Below are 18301 nucleotides of genomic sequence, written 5' to 3' on the forward strand. Positions count from 1 at the left end.
GCGGGTTGCTATGGGAGGGTGAAAGGTGGGGGGCTGTGGCTGGCAGGGCAGGGACAGCTGCATTTGCTCCCCAAGACACATCACTCTACCCAGAACCAGGGCAAAGGCGTGGTCTGCTCCCTGGCCCTGCACCCCGCAGCCCACTCAAGGGAACTGTGCGTGAGTCCCCAAGCTTACTCTTAAACCGGTGACAAAACGCAGCCAAGGGACCAAGGCTTTGGGAGGCCATGTGGTCAGGGTGTGTTGGACAGGGAGTGTGCCCAGAAGGGCTGCAGCCCCGCTGCATGCCCACTCGTCACTTGGGCAACGTGGTGCCCAGGCCCGGCCAGAGTCTGGAGGGCAGTGTCAGGAAACCAGCCCCACTCCCACGCAGCCCCGGGCAGGACCAGCGTCCACACTCCAACACTCAAAGTCAAGTGACTTTATTCTGGAAAAGGCCAGACTAAGAAAGGGAGCCTCCACTCGCACACCCACACCCTTAAGGGCCAATTTACAAAGATGGGGCCTCGGCAGGGAGGAGGGAGGCAGGAAATGAGGTCAGGTAAGGGTCTGGAGCCCTTGGCCTTCCCAGGGTGGAGCCTGTGCTCACAGCAGCTGTAGTGGCCACCAGGGAGAGGCCAGCACGCAGGACGCTAGGACAGCTGGCAGCCTGGCTCCCCCACCAGGCTGTCCACTGGCGTCCACTGCCTGTTGCCTAAGGCGTTTGGGGTCTGGCAGGTGGCCCCGCCTCCACAGACTCCGCCCTCTCCTCGGGTCCAGCAGGTGCTGGACTCCTGGGGGCCCCCTGCTCCGGGCCCCCTTGGCCTCCTGCCTCCTCCTCGACCCCATTCTCACCTGCTCCGTCCTCAGAGCACCCTGAGGGGGCAGGGGACCAGGTGGGGGCTGATGTCTGGTTACCACCACCATCTGCCACAACTGAGCCCTCGCCCGAACAGGGGTCCACCTTCCTTCGCTTCCTCACCTCGTCGTTGGCCACCTTGGCCCCTGGGCCCGGGGGACAGGGCTCCTTAGTTTCCCCATGTTCCTGGCTGCCCATTTCCTGGGTCTCCGCACTGAGGCTCCCCTGGCTGAGAGCGCAGCCCTCCAGGTTCAGGGCAATCTTCTCCACCTCCGAGGGACTCTGGGGACCAGGCTCCGGGGGGGCCTGCTCCCGCCGGTTCCCCTCCAGCTTCCTCTTCTTGCTCTCCTTGGGACTGGAAGGCTCTGGGCTCTCCTCCCCCTGGATCCCAGCGGCCACCTCTCCCGGGTCCCTCTCCTGGGCTCCCACCTCCTGGGTCTCCGCGCTAGATGGCTGGGGACCCTCGGCCACAGTGTCCCCGCCTCCCTCCTTCCCCAGTCCGCAGGTCCGTCCCCGGGCACCGGCCTCGGCCTCGAGGGGGTGCTCAGGGCTGTCCTGGCCCTCCGCCGGCTGGGGGCCCGCTGGCAGGGGCGGGCGGGGCGGAGACTGCAGCCGGAGCCTGCGCAGCTTGTCGTGGGGCCCCCAGACGAACTTGCGGCGGGGCCGGAAGTGCTCCCAGGCGAAGCGCAGCAGCGCGCGGCGCTGGCGCCGGCAGCGCACGGTGAACACGAAGTAGTCCAGGGCGCTCTGCCGCACGCTCGGCAGCTCCTGGTGCACCAGCGTCTCCTCCAGGAAGAAGCGGACCAGCGGCGCCTGGTAGTGCTCCAGGCCCAGCTCGCCCAGCGACTTCAGGATGCGCGTGATGCGCAGGTTGTTGTGGCTGTGCCTGGGGCGGGAGAACAGAGCAGAGGGGGCGCTGGTGGGCGGTTCCCAGCCAAGGCCTGCGCTCCCCCCCCCCCCCCCCCCCCCGCCCCGGCCCTACCCCCTTCCAGGAGCCTGGTGTGGGGGGGATTGTGATGCAGCCTCCATCCTCCGGAAGGGTTACTGCCCCTGGTCCCAGGGAACCCCGCTCCCCCACTATGGCTGGAGGCGGCTTGGTGGAGCAGGACTTCCAGCAGGAGGTCCTCAGCCTACCAGGTAGGGGCAACCCCCACCCTGCCAGCAGAAAGGAGGGTGCTCAGAGCCTTTGTCACTTGTCCTTCCTTTCCAGAAACGCTCCCCCGACACCTGCCTGAAACCTAGCACAGCCCCCTTCCCCTGCACTAGAGACCAGGCTGTGCCAGCTGCTGGGGTGGGGCGGCCCTCACCAGTTGAGGTTCTGGAAGCGCTTCTCATAGTTCGGTGCTCGGCACACCTTGCCGGTGTCTCGGTTCTCAAGCTGGATCCCGTAGAACCCCAGCATGAGCTCGTAGGCCTGAACAAACCGCTCCCCGACCTCCTTGCAGCTTTTAAATGCCTGGGAAGCACCCGGAGGAGAGCGGGGAGCTCAGGGGACATCGCTGGCACAGATGGCGGGCTGCCTGGTGCCCCCCTCAGCCCAATTCATCTAGAGGCCTGGATTCAGACTGAAGGCGAAGTGACAGGTGAAGGAGCCGGACACACACCTGGCTGTGCCTGTGCTTTAGCCCTGAGGGGAATCCCTTGAGCCGCTGGGAGGAGCCCAGGAGGTTCCCAGAGCTGGGCGTGTGGCAGGAAAGGCCCACCATCTCATCAGAGCACCTGTTTCACCAGCTCCAGCCCCAACCAGGGGGCACAAAGGCTAGCCCTGCCCTGCGCACCCTGCTGCAGTCTGATTTCTCTAGAGGCCTGTGAGGAGCGCCAGGGGAAGAGGTGAAGACCCCTGTAGAGGGAAGATAATTAGGGGGGGTCTTCTGGTTCCTGGACTCCAAGTGGCTCCCTAAGGGCACACAAATGCCTGTGGCCAGACGTGGCCCCTCCCTGGCCAGGGGAAGCCCAAGAGCTCACCTCAACCTCCCGCTTTGTGAGGGGCTTGGCGTGCCAGTTCACTCCTGGCTCCCGGAGGGGAAACAGCCTGTGGGAGAAGAAATGACACAGTTCCCATCAGTAGCAGACTCAGTCCCCCAGCCAGCTGGGCAGCCTGGGGTGGCTCACTGCCTTCTCTGGGCTCACCATTCAAGCCTAAGACCAACACATGCCACAGGCTGTCACAATAAAGCTAAGGGGTGAGGGCAGGAGAGCTCCAGGGAGGGTGTCACAGGCCAGGGCAGAGGGCGGGCGCGTGCGTGCTCAGCAGCAAGGGTGGACCAGTCGGCCACTCCACCCAGGGCTGCGGGCTCTCCTTTTTATTCTTACTTCTTCTTTCCCTCCCGTCACTGATGCCGCAGAACTATTCTCGCGATACCCTGCGCCAAAGAGAGGACTTCGCAAACGTCCTCAAAGACACGCTGTGTAAATATGTCAAGGGTCACCTCAAGCCCGTAAGAACCCTGCCACCACATGTGTCAGAGCGGCTCCGTAGGACAGGCCAGCACCAGGCAGGCACCCTCTGGACCCACAAGGTCCCCTGGAAAGCCAGTGTGTCTGCTGCTCTTCTTGCCCCCACGTTCAGCGTCAGCTCCCAGCCAGCCACAGAGGCCGTTACAGCTAAAGAACCCACAGCCTGCGGGACAGCAGGGTCTTCCCTCAACGGCCATCAGCCTGCAGTGCTCGGCAGTGAGAGCAAAGGGCAGCTTGGGAAAGGACCCAGTGTGCCTGCTCCCTAAGCACGGACTAGAGGAAGAGGCCCGGGCTCGGCCTGAGCCAGGCCCTCCGGCCCCTGCTCTGGAGACCCTCCCCGGAGTCCCTGCAAGCCCATGTCCCAGCCCCGCCCCCTCTGCCTGGAGCCCCTCCCTGCTGCAGCCCTAACCCCGCCCCTTTCCACGCCCCTCCTCCCAGAGCCCCAACCGCCTCCAGGACCTCCCACTCACCACTGGATGTAGGAATGATTGTCCTCCAGGAGATCGTAGTCTTCCCTCCAGTTCTGAAGCATGTCCTCAATGAAATAGCCTAGGAGCCCCACGGGGAGGAGTCAGCGTGGACTCATTCAAAGCCCCACCCCCTCTTGCTTGAGGACCTTGGGGCTCTGCAGCTTCTGTACATCTCATGCGATTTTAACCCCCCAAATTTCTCAGCCCCTTTGCCATCTGGAAAGGAGAACCCCATTGCAGATTGAAGACACACAGGAGAGGAAGACCCCACCCCTGAGAGGGCCCAGAGGCCCCAGCAGAAGGACAAGTGGTCCCAGGCTTGCACCTGTCTTTGAAGAAGGGGGGCCTCACTGCCCCCCAAAACGATAGCCGGTTAGCCGGCACTCTGTCCTCACACAGAGCCTGCAGCTGAACCCCAGCTCATCGCCTGGTCTCCCACAGGAGAGCGGCCACTGTTTCTGCAAAGGGCCAGACACTGAATATTGAAGGCTCTGTGGCCCCACGGCCTCGGCTGCAGTTATGCTGTGTCGTAGGGAAGGCAGCCACAGACCATGCAGAAACGGACGGGCGTGGGGGTTCCAATAAAACGTCACTCATGGACACTGAAATTTGAATTTCATATAATTTTCACGTCACAAAATATAATTGTACCTTAAAACTTCCCAACCATTTGAAAACGTAAAAATTCCTCCTTACTCGTTAGTGGACATAGACAGCTTTCCCACTGTGGCAGAAGAGCCAAGTAGATGTGACAGAGACCTTGGGTCCTGCAATGCCACCAATATTTACTGTCCAGCCCCTTACACAGCAAGTTTGCTGCCAGGAGTCCGAGCCACAGGTTGGGGCCCTTGTGTCCCCTCAGCAGCCTCCAGGGGGCACCGTGGGGCTACCTGAAAGCCAAGGGCCCAACATGCAGCCCTCCCAAACTAGGTCCCAGCAGATGGCAGAGGGGACACACCAGCAGGATGGAACTACCTGCAATGAGTGGGCACGCACCGTTAGGCAGGAACCGGATCTTGTTTCTGTAGAAATTCAGGTTTGGCATGTCACCGTTGCTATCTTGTTCCACCAAATCCTGAAGGGCCATAAGAAGTGCCAATGAGGACATCACTGAAACAGGCTGCCCCCCAGGGTCCCTCAGACCAGTGTTCCTGGGGGAGGGGGCGTCTGCTCTTGGCCAGAAACCCTCCAGACATCCTGGAGCCAGAAAAGACCCCAAGCACCCAGCCTGGGCCCCTCACCCACAGTGGGGTCAGCACCTGCTTCTGACCACGTTGTTCACCTCCTCACCAGTGTGGGCCAGGGCTGGGACACCCCCTTCATCTATACCCCAACGTGGCCTAAGGGTTGCCCGAGACTCATGGTGCAGAGGGCAGGGGCTGAGGATGAGACCACCACAGTGGCCGGCGGGGCGGGGCCTCTCGTACTGCACCGTGACCAGGTTATACAGACTCGGGCACTGAGGCTCTTGGCGGCGGGGGCCGAGGGCCACATCGTCCTGCTGGCCTCCTCCAGGTGGAAGGTGGAGGGTTTGGACCCAGGGCTGCTGAGGGTGGAGGGCGCTGTCGGCAGCTACCTACCGGGTAGTGGTGCCGGTATCTGCGTGTGTCCCGCATGGCTCGCCAGTTTCGGGACTCTGTCATCCTAGACTGGGAAGAGAAGACGGGATGAGACCCCCATGGGAGCCCCTCCCCACTCCCTGAGGCCCCCTAGCAGGCAGGACCCACCCCCGGGAGCTCCCATCCTGGTGAGGGCAGCAAGGACCCGGGCCAGATGTCAACAAAACCAGAGGGGCCCGGAGTGGCAGGAGCCAGGCCTGCCCTCTTCTCAGCCCCTGCCACCCACAGGCCAACATGCACATTCTTGGGGTGCAGCCCTCCAAGCTCCAGCTTCACTTCCTCCTCCCGTGTTTGCTGGCTGCCCCTATTTGGGCCACAGCTGTCACCTCCCCCCGAGGAAACTCCACCTTCCCTAGTGCTCTCTCCTTGCACTGTGCTCTAAGTTGTCACCAGGGACGTATCCCCAAGGGCAGTGGCCTGCCACCTACAGCACTAGGAGGGGCCCCAAACACCTGTCGCAGTCTGATGAAGGAAAGAAAGACCAGTTCCATCCCGCCTAATCCCACTGCTCATTGATCAGACCCCTTATCTCCTGGCCACCAACCCCATCGAGGGTGGAGGTGGAGGGTTTCTTGGCAAGAAGTCAGAGGCTCCTTGCTGCCCTCCTGACCCCTGCAGCCCTCTCTCCACAGGCCTGGAAGGACGGGAGGTAACTGGTGACCAGGAAGCTAGGTAGACACAGCCTGCCCCACCTTCTTACAAGGGTAGCTGAGCCCAGCTGTCTGACTGAGGCTGGGTGATGTGATGGGCAGGGGGGCGGGGGGGGGGAACAGGGCAGGTACAGACCCTGGGCATGACAGGAAGGGACAACTCATCCTGGGGAAACACCTGGGTCCTAGCATCCGAGGAGTGAAGGCCAGGCCTCCCACTGCGTACCCTGGCGAGACCCCATCCTGAACCCCCAAGACCCTTCAATGGTTCTGAGCCCCAGCCAGGGTCTGGAGCTGCCTTTCTGCCTGATTCCTAAACCAGGGCCAGCTGCTGAGGTTCTCCCTGTCAGCCAAGGGCCAGTAAACAAAACTGAAACTCAGCAGAGGTCTGCCCCAGTTTCTATTTCTGCTAGCTGGGCAGAGGCCTCCCATCTGCTCCTCCTAAGAGGGTGGGGCCTGACTAGACACTGGCCCGGCCCCACAGGTACACACATGACAGCCCAGGACATGGCAACAACTGTGCCAGGACCCAGGGCAGGGCAGCTGGGGAGTGTCATGGGGGTCCTTGGGGGGAGGGGGTTGGGACTTTGTGGAGAGACAAAGCCGCGGCAGGAGGGAGATGGGGGTGCGGGCGGGGGGAGGTCAGATGATGGTGGGCATCTCACAGGGTGGTCAAGGCAGCAGAGTACACCTCCAGGAGCGTGGCCTGTGGAACTACGAGAACTGTCCTCTCACCTAATCCTTGCCAAACCTGTGGGTATCCGCCGGGAGACAGAACCAGATTCCTGACCTGTGACTCCAAGCCCATGACCCTGACCACTGCCCAGGGAACTGGCCCCACCCCGAACACTGGATGTGCCAAGGCCACTGGCATTGCAGGCAAGCACAGGAGCCTCTCAGGCTCCCTTTCAGTGACCCCTCAAGACACAGAGAGATAAACCTGCAAACCAGCGCTCTCCTCTGCTACAAGAAGAATCTAACCCAGAGACCACAAAGACTGGGGTTCGGGACTCTCCAGACACAGAGCCAAGATGCCTTCATCCAAAAACAACTGTGACACAGGGCAGTGCTACCATTCTGGGCCCTCCATGACTCCTGGAACCCCGGCTGGAACAAAGGCACACACACCCGTGTCCGTGTGAACAAGGAAAGGCTTTGCTGCTAAGGACAAGTAACCAGTGGCAACGAAAGTAACCACTGGTAACAATAAGTAACTGGTGGCAACAAAAGTAACTGGTGATAACAAAAGTAACCAGTGATAATGAAAGTAACTGATGAGGAAAAACCAATGGTAACCACTGGTAATCACAAGTAACCACTAGGCATGGCTCAGAAATGCAGCTTCCAAGGCCACCTCCAGGAGGGCAGGAGGGCAGCCCCAGCCCAAGAAGGTGGGTGCTGCACCCAGTGAGGAACATCAGGGGTGCGCAGACTGGGGGCTGGGGCCTGAGAGTGCAGGGGAGTCTTAAGTGGGCGGGGAGCAGGGCAAGGAGCTCCCTGAGGGGCATGGGGAGGTGGCCAGCGCAGAGGACAGAGCCACAGGCCTGGAGGAGGAGGAGGACAGAAGAGAGGCAGGTCTAGGATGTGTGGGGCATCCTCTTGAGGAAATGCCATCACGCAAATTCAGTTCTGGGGACACCGGTCTTAGGGTGGCCCTGGATCTCCATGCAAGGTCCCCTGGCTGAGCCCAAGTTGGGGCAGACCTTGGGGTGTCCTGGGGTTCATGAGGGGAGCACGATAAGGACGGGGGTCGGGAAAAGGGAAAGAGCTGGACAGGGAGAGTTGGGCCCCAAGTCGAGTCTCCAAGAGGTGCCTCCGCCCCCGGCCCCGAGGGGTGGGGGTGCAGTGAAGGGGACAGTATTCCCCGGAGCGCGGCTGCTTCCGCCATCCGCGGCGGCAGGGCAGGCCTCCCCAGGGGCGCGGGGCGCGGGGCGCGGGGCGCGGGGCGCGGGGCGCGGGGCGCGGGGCTGCACCTGCAGCGCGCTGGGCCGCGCCTCCTCCTCGTCCTCCGCGCCCCCCGGGGCGTCGGCCTCGCAGTTTTCATCGCCCCTGACGCTCGGGCCCGCGTCGTCCTCCTCCTCGTCCTCCTCCCAGGTCGAGTCGCAGTCCCGATCGTCCATGCTCGGGCGGCGGCGGGGAACCGCGCTCCGGCGGCGGAAGCGAAAGTGAAAGAGGAAGGAAGCGCGGGGGCGGGTCGGGGGCGGGTCGGGGGCGGGGCTGGGGCGGGCCCGGGGCGGGACTGGGGCGGGTCTGGGGCGGGCCGGGGGCGGGTCTGGGGCGGGCCTGGGGCGGGCCTGGGGCGGGTCTGGGGCGGGCCTGGGGCGGGTCTGGGGCGGGCCTGGGGCGGGCCTGGGGGCGGCCGCCCTGCGTCCCCGAGCTGCGTCCCCCACCGTGCGGCCGAGGATGCCCATACCCAGATTATCCCTTCTCTTGGAAGAACGTCCCGGCCAGAGGATGCGCTGGCGTGGAGCTTTCGGTCAGGGAGAAGTCCCCTCAAGGATGCCCCTTGGAGGTTGTCCAAAGAGGCTCTGCCCCAGAACCTCTCCCAGGTCACCCCCAACCCCGTGGATTTCCCTCAAGGTCCTCCCCTCCGAGAATCCCCCACCCTGGCGGATGCTCTCCCCAGAGGATGGTGACCCCTTCAAAATGTCCCTCCCCCCTCCCCCGAGAATTTCCTTGGAGGATGTCCCAAGGAGGATACTGCCTGGAAGCTGTGCCCCAGGTGAATGTCCCCCAGAAGGTGACCTTCCCAGGAAGTTCCCCCAGGACACCTCCTTTGGGAGACTTCCCAGTGTCACCTGGGTTGCAATCTCATCAGAGAGGCTTGTGTGGGGAGCAATCTGTCTCCAAGCTCCCTCAGATTGTTGGCAGAATTCATCTTGGGGCTACAGGACGGAGACCCCTGTGTCCCCTCCACAGGCCGCTCACACTGGGCATTTTGCTTCTTCAAGGCCAGCAGGAGACTCTCTCCAGCATGCTGATGGTCACCCCCTTGGGCCTGACCTCCCATCACTTTTGCGGAATTCTCAGGATGATGAGGAGGAGCCATTAGTACTGAGGGGTCGTGACTGCACAAAGGCCTGGGCGCCAGGGGGCAGGAGTGACTAGGGGTCACCCTGGGGGCTCTTCCCACAGGCCCACATCACTTAAGCGCCCCCTCAGGGGCCTCTCTGCGGGCTGGGAAGGGATGGTGGTGGCTGCCCCTTTACACGCATTGGCAGATTCCAGACAGCTGAAAATCACCAGCAGCTTCACACTTCCCAGTGCCTGTGGGTCCCCTCCTTAACCTCTGCCTCTGACATTTGCTGGGCGACACAGGACCTCCAGCACAGTTGGTGACCCTTGACATGGAGGTTGGGGGTGGCCACCCAGGTAAAATTCATCTTCTGTAGCTACTATACCATTTATCATTTCAAAGCAATTAGCTAAAACCCAAGTCTGGCTTTTCCACTCGGCCTACGGGGTGAGGGGGGTAAATAGGAGGCCACAGCCCAGCGCTGACAGGGTGCTCACTCCCCCTGGCCCCGCCAGCCTGTGCCTGGGGATGGCGACATGGCTTGCACTGTGCCGTTGGTGACAGCTGGACAGTCTTCCAGTCTTGGCTGTGAGCACCGTGCACGGCTTCCCTGGGTGCTGGGGCAGATCTTTCTTAATCAGGGCACGGTGTGACCTGGCTGGAACCTGCATACATGCTACCTCCCTTTCTAAAAGCACAGTGGTGACTCCCTTTAGGCATTTCTGCAAGTCGTCTGTCCCCAATGGCCACAGTAGATTTCCCGGGAACAGCTGCTGGGTACCTGGTGAGGCCAACCCACTGCAGCCACAGCCTGACCTTCTCAATAGCTGATTGCCACTTGCCTTGGAGCCCCTGGCTGTGATATCCAGGTAGACGGAGGGGTTGATGGGTGTGGGGCAGTGGTCTTCAGGGTTTGGCTGATCTGAGAGCACTAGCGTTGGCAGGCTCCACCCCTTCTCTCATGAGACAGCATGTGGTGCGGGTGGAGGGGGAGTCTCCTGGCTTCACCACCCAGCCCATCTGTGACCGTCCTGCCAGGGCCGGGGCTGCAGACGGCTCTCCCCGGCACTGTCCTTAAGACACTGCCCAACTTCTGCTTTACAAGTGAGAGTCACACCCAACTGCACCTTTTGTTGCTTTTGTGCACAGTTTGCACAGAGCTCATCTCAGAAGGGGTGTTAACCCAGGGACCCCAGATTCTGCAGCGGGAACAGCTTGAGTGCTGGGATGCCCTATGTGAGCTCAGCATTAGAGGGGCTTGCTGCCCAGGCTGGGCCAGGGGGCCAGGAAGGCAGCGCCGACCCTCACACATACCGTCATGCCTGCGTGGCCACGCAGGGAAGGGCCTTCCTCCTGCCCAGCAGTCACTGGTGCGCCCAGTGGCAGCGTTGTCCTGCCAGGGTCTTGTAGGAGCCTGGCTGAGGCAGGCTCAGGTTAGACCAGCCTGAACACTCTCCTCGGGCAAAAATCGTTGTGGTCACGTTGTTTGGGCACAGCCTGCCCATCCCCGCTCAGTCAGCCACGTGGGGGGCTGCTGCTGCTCAGTAATACTGAGGAGCCCACTCCGCTGCCCCACGTGGAGCAGGGAGTGCTGAGGCCACAGCCACCTGGTGACCCGGTTCCCACGTGCAGATGCAGCGCAGGTTTCAGTGCCCTTGGCATAAAGAGCCTCTGCAGGGGTTTCTAGTCTTATAGCAACAATCCGAGCTGCATAAGGACCACGTTTCTTCTTGTTCCGCAGTTGCAGGCCTTTGAGTCTCCATTCTCCTCCCTTCCAGCCCCATCCAAGCTGTTTTCTCATTCGGATGGTTTCCACTGGCGCCTTCTATGTTATGTGGTGGGTGCACAGAAGACCCCCTCAGCACAGGTTGGATCCCTACGCCACCAGAAGCGGTTACATGCCACAGGTGCCTGTGAACTTGGCCTGCACAGACCAACACACGTGGGAGCTGGACCCACCTGAAGGGAAGCGGAGCTCCTGTGAGCTGGTCAGGCTGAGGAGCTGGGGAGGCTGTGGGCGTCTGTGTTCTCCCAGGCAGGGAGGCTCGGTCGGCCTCGCCCCTGCTGAGGACTGAAGCCCCGAGGGTACCAGAGCATGGGAGACGGGCTGACCGGGACACCTGGATGCCCAGGGCTGGGGTCCACCTGCTCACCTGGCTGCCCTTCTCCTCGAAGAGCAGTACAGTGTTCATTGAAAGGAGACAGGCTTGTGTTATTGACAAGGCTTTCCAGCATGCTCTGAGGTCCCTGAAGACACTTTCACAGGGGGTTTACCAGTGAGCCCCGTTCTGCTCTTCTGACTCCAGGTGCTAGCCTAGTGCTCTCTGCCTATTTCTCTGCCAGTCTGTTGGACTCCCCAGGTTTCTCTCATATATCACAACTCCAGCAACAGGACCTGGCACAGAGTGGGCACTGAGTGAGGCCTGGTGGACACTGGCAGTGAAAGGGTGTGTCCCCCCCCACCGTTTGTTCTAGAAGTCTCTATTAGGCAAACCTCCGCTCTCTTTCCTTGAAGATTTGCTGCCTGTCTGTGATGAGGTGACAGAACCTAGCATGTCCAGGCAACTGGGGGTGGGTATGGTGCCTACAGCTTGGACAGCAGACCTCATAGGACTTCATCTCAGAAGTGCCAGTGGCAGGAGTACAGGGCAAAGGGTGGCCTCGAGCTCCACGCTGGGCTCTGTCCAGGTTCCTGCTGTGGTGGGTGTTCTGCTGGACACCCCCCACCCCCACGGGGCCCTCAAGACAGAGTGCAAGCTTCTGCTGTGGGTGCCAGCACAGGGTGACGGGCTGACCAGCTGCTGCTCTTGGTGAGCAGACCATGGGCAAGATGCTGGGCCTGCCCTGCGGGGAACTGGATGCCAGTTGCAGCACTGTCGTCAAGGCCCCGCAGTGACTGGTTTGGTGCAGGCCAGCCTGACCCCCGCTGGGGTCCTGGGCATCGCGGGCCTGGCCTGGGCTGGAGCTGCAGTTGACTTCCCACTGCTACTCCCGGGCGGACAGGAACTCAGTGACCTCAGCATTTGTCCAGATGAAGAGAGCGGGCGTGGTGGCTGGCCAGGAGGGAGTGCACGCGCTTCTTGGCTCACTGGGCATGGCTGGGCCTGGGCTCTGAGCAGGCCCAGATGCGGGCTCCGGGCCCATGGGGACAGCGCACCGGAAGGTGGCGCCAGCCCTGTCTCGGTGCTCCTCACCGGTTCTTATTCGAGGGCCTGTCACATCCACAGCTGAGACTCGCTTGTGTCTGCATTGTATCAAGTGAGTCAGGTACTTAATCTAAGTGTACGCGTCAGTTATAAATCTCAGGGGAAAAAAATCCCCCTGCTGCAGGCAAAGTGACTGATTTTGGCACCACAATCACACGACTCCGGGTTACTTTCTGTTGCTTTAATGTTCGGCAAATGGAGTGTATTCCTGTCAGCCCAGCAGCTGCCTGCCCCTCCCTCCACTCACTCACTCCTTGGTGTGCAAGTTACTCGGTGATACAAAAATAACCACTACAAATTCTCTGTATCTGGCATATAAAAACTGAGCAAAAAGGATCTCAGTGGTCGTTACCTTAAAAGAAAACATCTCAGAAAAAATACAACACAGGTTTTTCACTTCTGCAGTATGTTTTTCATATAAAACACTAGTAAAATAGGCTTCTTAAAAATTAAATAGTGAAATAGCAACCAAATTATATACATCATTACAGTACAAGTGAATGAGGCAACACATCCAGTCCCCAGTTTCTCTGGTGGTGACGAAGAGGCCACGGTGTGTGGCTCGATGGCCTGACTTTCTCCTGAGGTCGCAGTCAGTTGAGCAAGAGCGGCGCACAGACGGAGAGACGGACCCTGGGAAGACTCGCGGCCCTGGGAGGTGGCGATTTATTGCTTGCTGTTCTAGGCCTTCTCTGCTGCCTACGCCCTGGACCCTCAGCCCGTGTGGGCTGTAGGACAGGTGTGGCCTCTGGGACGTGCAGACAAGCTACGCAGATGAGCCTGGGTCACAAAGCTCTTGAGGCCTGGGCGGAGAAATCCTGGTCTTTGGGGTCCACCTGAGCCCCAGATGGTGAGTGGAGCCCCCGAGCCCCCGGGCAGGCAGCAAAGGCCAGAGCATCGGTCCGCAGGGGCCTGGTGACCACGGCCGTGACCGCCCGCCTGCACCCGTGCAAGTGTCTACGTTCGGCGCCGCTTAGCGGCACTGGGGCTGGAGGGGTTGCTGTTGGCGGTCAGGACCTTGTCGGTGACCCGGCTGCGTTTGCGCTTGTCTGCCCCTTCCTTGGCCCCCAAGTCGGAGGCGTTCTTCTCTTTGTCTTTGACAGACCTTTCGGTTGCTTTCCCCAAGCTTCCTGAAGATGAGAAAACTGGGAGACAAAATCATTTAGCTGAAAACAGAATATCCGGAATTTTATTTCATCTTCCTGTTCAGTTAAAACATTCTGTATCCACATACATGACACTCCGAACCCACAAGCTTCTCCTGAGCTGGGGAGGTCCTGACAAGGGCCCGGTCCTCCTGAGGACGTGCTTTGGGCAGCAATGGCTCAGGCTGCAGGACCCTGTCCCGCCCGGGGGAACCGGCTGCCACTCGGTCTGCCCTGTACTGAGACGACCCACACACTTTCACAGGGCCGGCCCGCCTGCCCTGCGTACTAGGTCTGCCTGACTGGGCCCCAGTGCCCGAGGCCGCCGCGGTGCGTTCATGGTGTCGGCCACACACGTGCTGTCCACAGGGCCAGGCTCCTGCCCAAGCACATGGAAGGTACTTTTCAACTGTGGGACCAGGCAGAGCAGCTCTGGCTGCCAGGGACCAGAAATCCAGGCCGGGATCTGCGGCTGCATCCTGTGGGGAGGCCCGGCCAGGGGTGGAGTGCCATGTCCCCCGGGGACCCCAGGGGAGGGACGGGGTGTTCCGTACTTACCATCGTCGGCCCCGTTGTGGGGGTCCACATCTTCCTTCATTTCCTCCTTCATTTCCTCTTCAATGATCACCTTTCCTGTGAGGGAGATGGCTGACATTTCCCTAAGGCCCACACTGGCGGGGGGCTCAGGCTGCCCGGCCTCTTCTAGAGAAGCCGACGGCTCTTGAACAAGTCCTCCAGCCCGGTGGGCCGAGCCTCAATGCCAGTCACCCTAACTCCTCCCCGAGGCTCACGACCTTCACCCTGACACCACATCCTGCCTTTCGAGCTCCCAAAGCTGGCCTCGCCTGAGTCTCACCTTCCCGGACTTCCTGGATGATTTCTTCTGGGAGGACGAAGTTCCTCTCTGGGTTCGGGAATGGAAGAATCTCAGACTCATGCTGGTGGCAAAGGCATTTTATTTTAAGAAACAAAAAAAGAAAAGGTGATTTTGGAAAGTGAGTAAAACTGCGTATGAGCCAATTCAGGAGTACCCCGGGGACGCACAGAGCCATCTTGGGGGGCTGCTGAGGTGGGCATGAAGGGGTGAAGACTGCTCACTCTTCTGCTGGCACAGTCGATGGGGCCAGAGAAGACACAAGTACAGTGCCAACACTGGCAGGAGTCAGGAGGGGGAAGAAAGACGGGCTAGTGTCACCTGAGACGACACTCAGGCCCTCAGGGGCAGAAGCGGGCAGCAGCTGTCGCCTTCAGAAAGCAGGGACAGCCCTGAGGTTGTCCATGTGGGAGCAGTCTGAAGACACTGAGGGTGTCGGCCGGGAGAGCCACCTGCAGACAGCAGGTAAGGAGAGCAGAGGGCGCCAGGCACCACTGAGAGCCTGTCAGGTTCCACCTGTCCTGCAGGGCACGCATGCCAGAAGGCAGAGTGACTCGGACACAGGGAGCGCCCGATGAAGGAAGGCGAGCTGCTGGGCGGGGATGGCACCCTGCTACTCTCTGAGGCCGTGTTACACCAGGCAGCCAGCCGGGAATGTGCCTGTCAGCAGCTCTGGGAGCTGCAAAACCCCACAGGGTCCTGGGTCCCCCGCTGGTCGCCCTGAGGGTGGGGTCCAGGGCACAGCGTCACCTTTATCCCATCTACCCACGACAAGGAGACCCAGATGATGCAAACGACTGTCCAAGGCCAGCAGGAAGCGAGCGGCGGCACGGGATCTGGACGCTCTCCATCTGTGCTGCACACCCAGGTCTAGGATGGACGGCTGGCGTGGCCCGGAGTCCAGCAGGGAGGCAGAGCTGTCCCGAAGCCCAGCCCAGGCCTGCACCCCCCCCCACCCCCGCCATGCACACGCTCCTATGAGCTCCTAGGCCCCCAACTGCTGCCGCCGGCCTGCGGCCTGACACCTGCCGTTCCTCCGCCAGGGAACACCCACCTGTCCCTGCTGACCATCCTGGTTACTAGGTAACCTGGCTAGCTGGGAGTTCCGTGAGGCCTGGGGCCCTGCCTGCCTGGTTCTCATCTGAACCTGCCTGGAATGCGGTCACCTCCTGCCCAGAGCTCTCTGGGACCAACCGTAAGACCCACGGTGGCCTGGGCTCCCAGGCTCTTCCTGGAGAGAGCCTCCACTGACCGCCCCTCAGGGTGGGCTGTATACAGGGAACCAGCTTCCATCACTAGGGTCGTGCTGCTTGGAGGGCCACTCGGAACGACCTTGTTTAGTGACAAGTGCCCATGGGCATGGCAGGCTCGAGGACAGGGCCGGGCACAGACCGGGGGCCTGGAGGGGCCACGCTCGCGGCCCGCTGGCCTAGGGAAGGCGGGTCTCGGCCCGGCCCGGGCCCGGGGGGCGCGGCCAGCTCACCAGCGCCTGCATGTCGTACATGGTGCTCAGGTGGTCCCAGATGACCTTGGACGGCACCTGCCGGCCGATGTTCTGGCTGAACTTGTCCCTGATACAGATCATGTGGAAGTGGCGGTTCACACCTACGGGAGAAGGGGTCAGGGGTCAGCGTGCGGGGGGCGAGGGGGGGGGCCGGGTGGCGTGGGGCGTGGGGGGGGGGGCCACGGCCGGGAGCAGCGTCCCGCGCGCAGGCGGGCGGCGCGGGAGGGCGCGGGCTCAGCGGGGAGGGGGTGGGCGGCCCCGCCCTGCGCGCGCCCCCGGCCGTTGCGCTGCCGCCCCGCCCCCACGCAGGTCCTCGGCGCTCCGCTCACCGACGGGCTTGTGGCCCAGCATGGCGTGGAACAGGCACACCTCCACCTCGGGGCTCCACACCACCGTCTCCTCGGCTGGGCTGGTGGCCGCCTCCCCCGGACCCTTGTCGCCCGCCGCGCCGCCGCCGCCCACCTCAGCCTCCCCCATAGCCCGGCAGCCCAGCGACGAGCCCGGGTGGGAGCGGGCGCGGCCACGGGCTCCGCGCAGGCGCAGTCGCGGGGGGAGCGCGCTCGGCGGGCTCGCGCTCGGGCTCGCCCGCGGCGCCGGCGCAGGCGCAGCGGAGGCTGGGTCCCGGCGGGCGCCCGCGGTGTCCCCTTGCGGCGCGGCGCCCCTGGCGGCCCGACCCCGAAGCGCAGTGCCGTCAGACCCCGCGGACCGCCGGAAATGGAGTGGCTTTCAGGGGAGGGACGGAAACGCTCTATATTAGGTGGTGGCGCTCGGGCTGCCCAAGTCTGGGTAAACCCCCCTGGCTGTAAATCGCGGAATTGCCGATTACACCCCAATAAAGCGGTAGAGAAAAAAAAGAACAGGCAACTGTCAATTCTGCGAGTGAAAAGGGCTTCGACTGTGTCTGTCTGACCTCTGGCCTGAGCGCCGCACAGAGGGCTCCTGCGCACCGCGGCAGGGGCGTAACGGGCCCGCCGGCCCCCGGGGTGAATGATTGGGGTTACGCCCGGCGGCGGATCGGCTTGGGCGGGGGCAGGGGTGGGGCCCGAGTGCGTGTCAATGGCTGGTCGGCACCGGGGGCGGCGCCGGGGCCGCGCCGCTAACTTGGGGCAGCCCAGTGACGAATTCAAGGCAGCGCCCAATCAAGGCCCGCCGGGGCCTCCGGCCCCGCCCCCAGCCCGCCTGTCCCCGCCCCGTGGCTGCAAAGCCACGCCCCCGCCGTGCCCTGGCGGAGAACGCCGGCCGGTGGTGTAGACGCTCGCTGGGGCTTCCGGTCCCTTCCTCTGGGGCCTGCCAGCTTGCGAGCCGAGCAGCGCGCTGCGCTTCCTTAGGCCTCAGTTTCCTCCTGCGTGCGATGGGACCAACAAGGGCGCGTTTCCCAGGTGTATTGTTGATGAGGGTGGGCTCCTGCTGTGTGGCCCGACGCAGCTCCGGCCTCTCAGTGAACAGCTGGAGGCACGCTGCGGAGCTGCCTCTTAGCCGTGCAGGCCGGAGCAGCCTGCCCGGACTGCCGGGCGGACTCAAGCTGGGCCAACTGGGCGGGGCCTGAATCTCGGCCTGCCACCGTGAAGGAGGCTGCTGGCAACGCTGGTCCCCACAGTGCCGGGTGGGAGAGGTGGCCCGGAGAGGACTCTGCAGTGGCCCGGGGCCGCTCGCTGTCATGGGAGCCGCGAGGTGGCGGGGATGAAGCTCGGCCCACGGCCACTTAACACAGGCTGCTCCCGCAGGAAAGCTCAAGGGGAGGGCCTCCGCATTGTTCATCGCCTTAGCGCGCCCGGGACACCTCGGGGGCCCGGTTCGTCTGCCAGGCTCACTCTCTGCTCTCCCCCACCCCATCCTTGCCTTCTCCCAGTGGGGAGCCTCTTCCCCCCAGGTTCCTGGGGACCCACCAAGCACTGCCAGCTTGGAGGTGAGATTTGTGCTCCAGCACCAGCCGGGGCTTGTAGGCCACACGTCTCACCTCTAGGGGGCGCCTCCCACCACTGTTGGGACCCAAACCAGCGCTTCGGGCTCAAAAATGTGCAGGCAGGAACCAAGTGCAGGCTCGTTCTCCTGGCACCTGGCCCACCCAGAGGTCGCCAGTCACAGCGTTCTGAAAAGGAAGTCCAATTCTTCCGAAGGGGCACGTGAGGAATCCCTGGGATGACCCCCGGGATGTGTGTCCCGCCCTGGGGGTGGGGGTGGGGGTCAGATCTGTGGTCGGTCAGTTCCCTTCATCCTCACAGCACTCCGTCCTGGTACTAGGGTACCACTGTCCCCACCACGTCACCTGTAGAGCTAAGCTGGGCCCAGGGGCGGTGGGGAGCCCTGGGATGCCAGGCTCAGTTGCTGGTCATTCCTGACTGGTATGTTTTGGGGGGGTGGCTTATTTTGCGGGGTTGCCAGAGTTAACATATAAAAATAGAGGATGCTCAGTTAAATTTGAATGTCAGATAAACAATGAATAATTTTGCAATATAAGTATGTCCCCCAAATTGCACGGGATACTCTTATATAAAAAAAGTATTCATTATTTAAAGTTAGGA

The 18301-nt window shown here is 62.1% G+C and overlaps 2 protein-coding genes across 3 annotated transcripts; both read right to left on the reverse strand.

The window, feature by feature from the left end:
• Positions 1 to 406: 406 nt before the first annotated feature.
• OGFR (opioid growth factor receptor) lies at positions 407 to 8183 on the reverse strand. Of its 2 annotated transcripts, none has more exons than XM_081033988.1 (7): positions 8008 to 8183; positions 5346 to 5414; positions 4762 to 4840; positions 3766 to 3844; positions 2804 to 2870; positions 2146 to 2294; positions 407 to 1724 (listed from the first exon to the last, which is right to left on the reverse strand). In XM_081033988.1, the coding sequence occupies exons 1-7, from the start codon at positions 8152 to 8154 to the stop codon at positions 695 to 697; spliced, it is 1620 nt and encodes a 539-aa protein (XP_080890114.1). In that variant the 5' UTR covers positions 8155 to 8183; the 3' UTR covers positions 407 to 694. The 2 variants fall into 2 exon arrangements, with proteins under 2 accessions (XP_080890114.1, XP_080890115.1); XM_081033989.1 differs by having other exon boundaries at positions 5346 to 5409; positions 8008 to 8178.
• A 4234-nt stretch (positions 8184 to 12417) lies between these two features.
• On the reverse strand, positions 12418 to 16360 carry MRGBP (MRG domain binding protein). The gene is made up of 5 exons (XM_081034465.1): positions 16109 to 16360; positions 15759 to 15880; positions 14258 to 14339; positions 13960 to 14034; positions 12418 to 13401 (listed from the first exon to the last, which is right to left on the reverse strand). The coding sequence occupies exons 1-5, from the start codon at positions 16254 to 16256 to the stop codon at positions 13214 to 13216; spliced, it is 615 nt and encodes a 204-aa protein (XP_080890591.1). The 5' UTR covers positions 16257 to 16360; the 3' UTR covers positions 12418 to 13213.
• Between the last annotated feature and the right edge of the window lie 1941 nt (positions 16361 to 18301).

The sequence above is a fragment of the Rhinolophus hipposideros genome (genome assembly GCF_964194185.1).
Source record: "Rhinolophus hipposideros genome assembly, chromosome: 22".
Lineage (NCBI taxonomy): Eukaryota > Metazoa > Chordata > Mammalia > Chiroptera > Rhinolophidae > Rhinolophus > Rhinolophus hipposideros.

Coding starts and splice junctions, on each gene's coding strand:
- MRGBP (XM_081034465.1), bottom strand. CDS start 16,256: ATGGGGGAGGCTGAGGTGGGCGGCGGCGGCGCGGCGGGCGACAAGGGT. Junction 14,340..15,758: donor TGTACGACATGCAGGCGCTG/GTGAGCTGGCCG, acceptor CTTTGCCACCAG/CATGAGTCTGAGATTCTTCC. Junction 14,035..14,257: donor CATCCAGGAAGTCCGGGAAG/GTGAGACTCAGG, acceptor TCTCCCTCACAG/GAAAGGTGATCATTGAAGAG.
- OGFR (XM_081033988.1), bottom strand. CDS start 8,154: ATGGACGATCGGGACTGCGACTCGACCTGGGAGGAGGACGAGGAGGAG. Junction 5,415..8,007: donor CGCGGCCCAGCGCGCTGCAG/GTGCAGCCCCGC, acceptor TTCTCTTCCCAG/TCTAGGATGACAGAGTCCCG. Junction 2,295..2,803: donor TCACAAAGCGGGAGGTTGAG/GTGAGCTCTTGG, acceptor GGTGCTTCCCAG/GCATTTAAAAGCTGCAAGGA.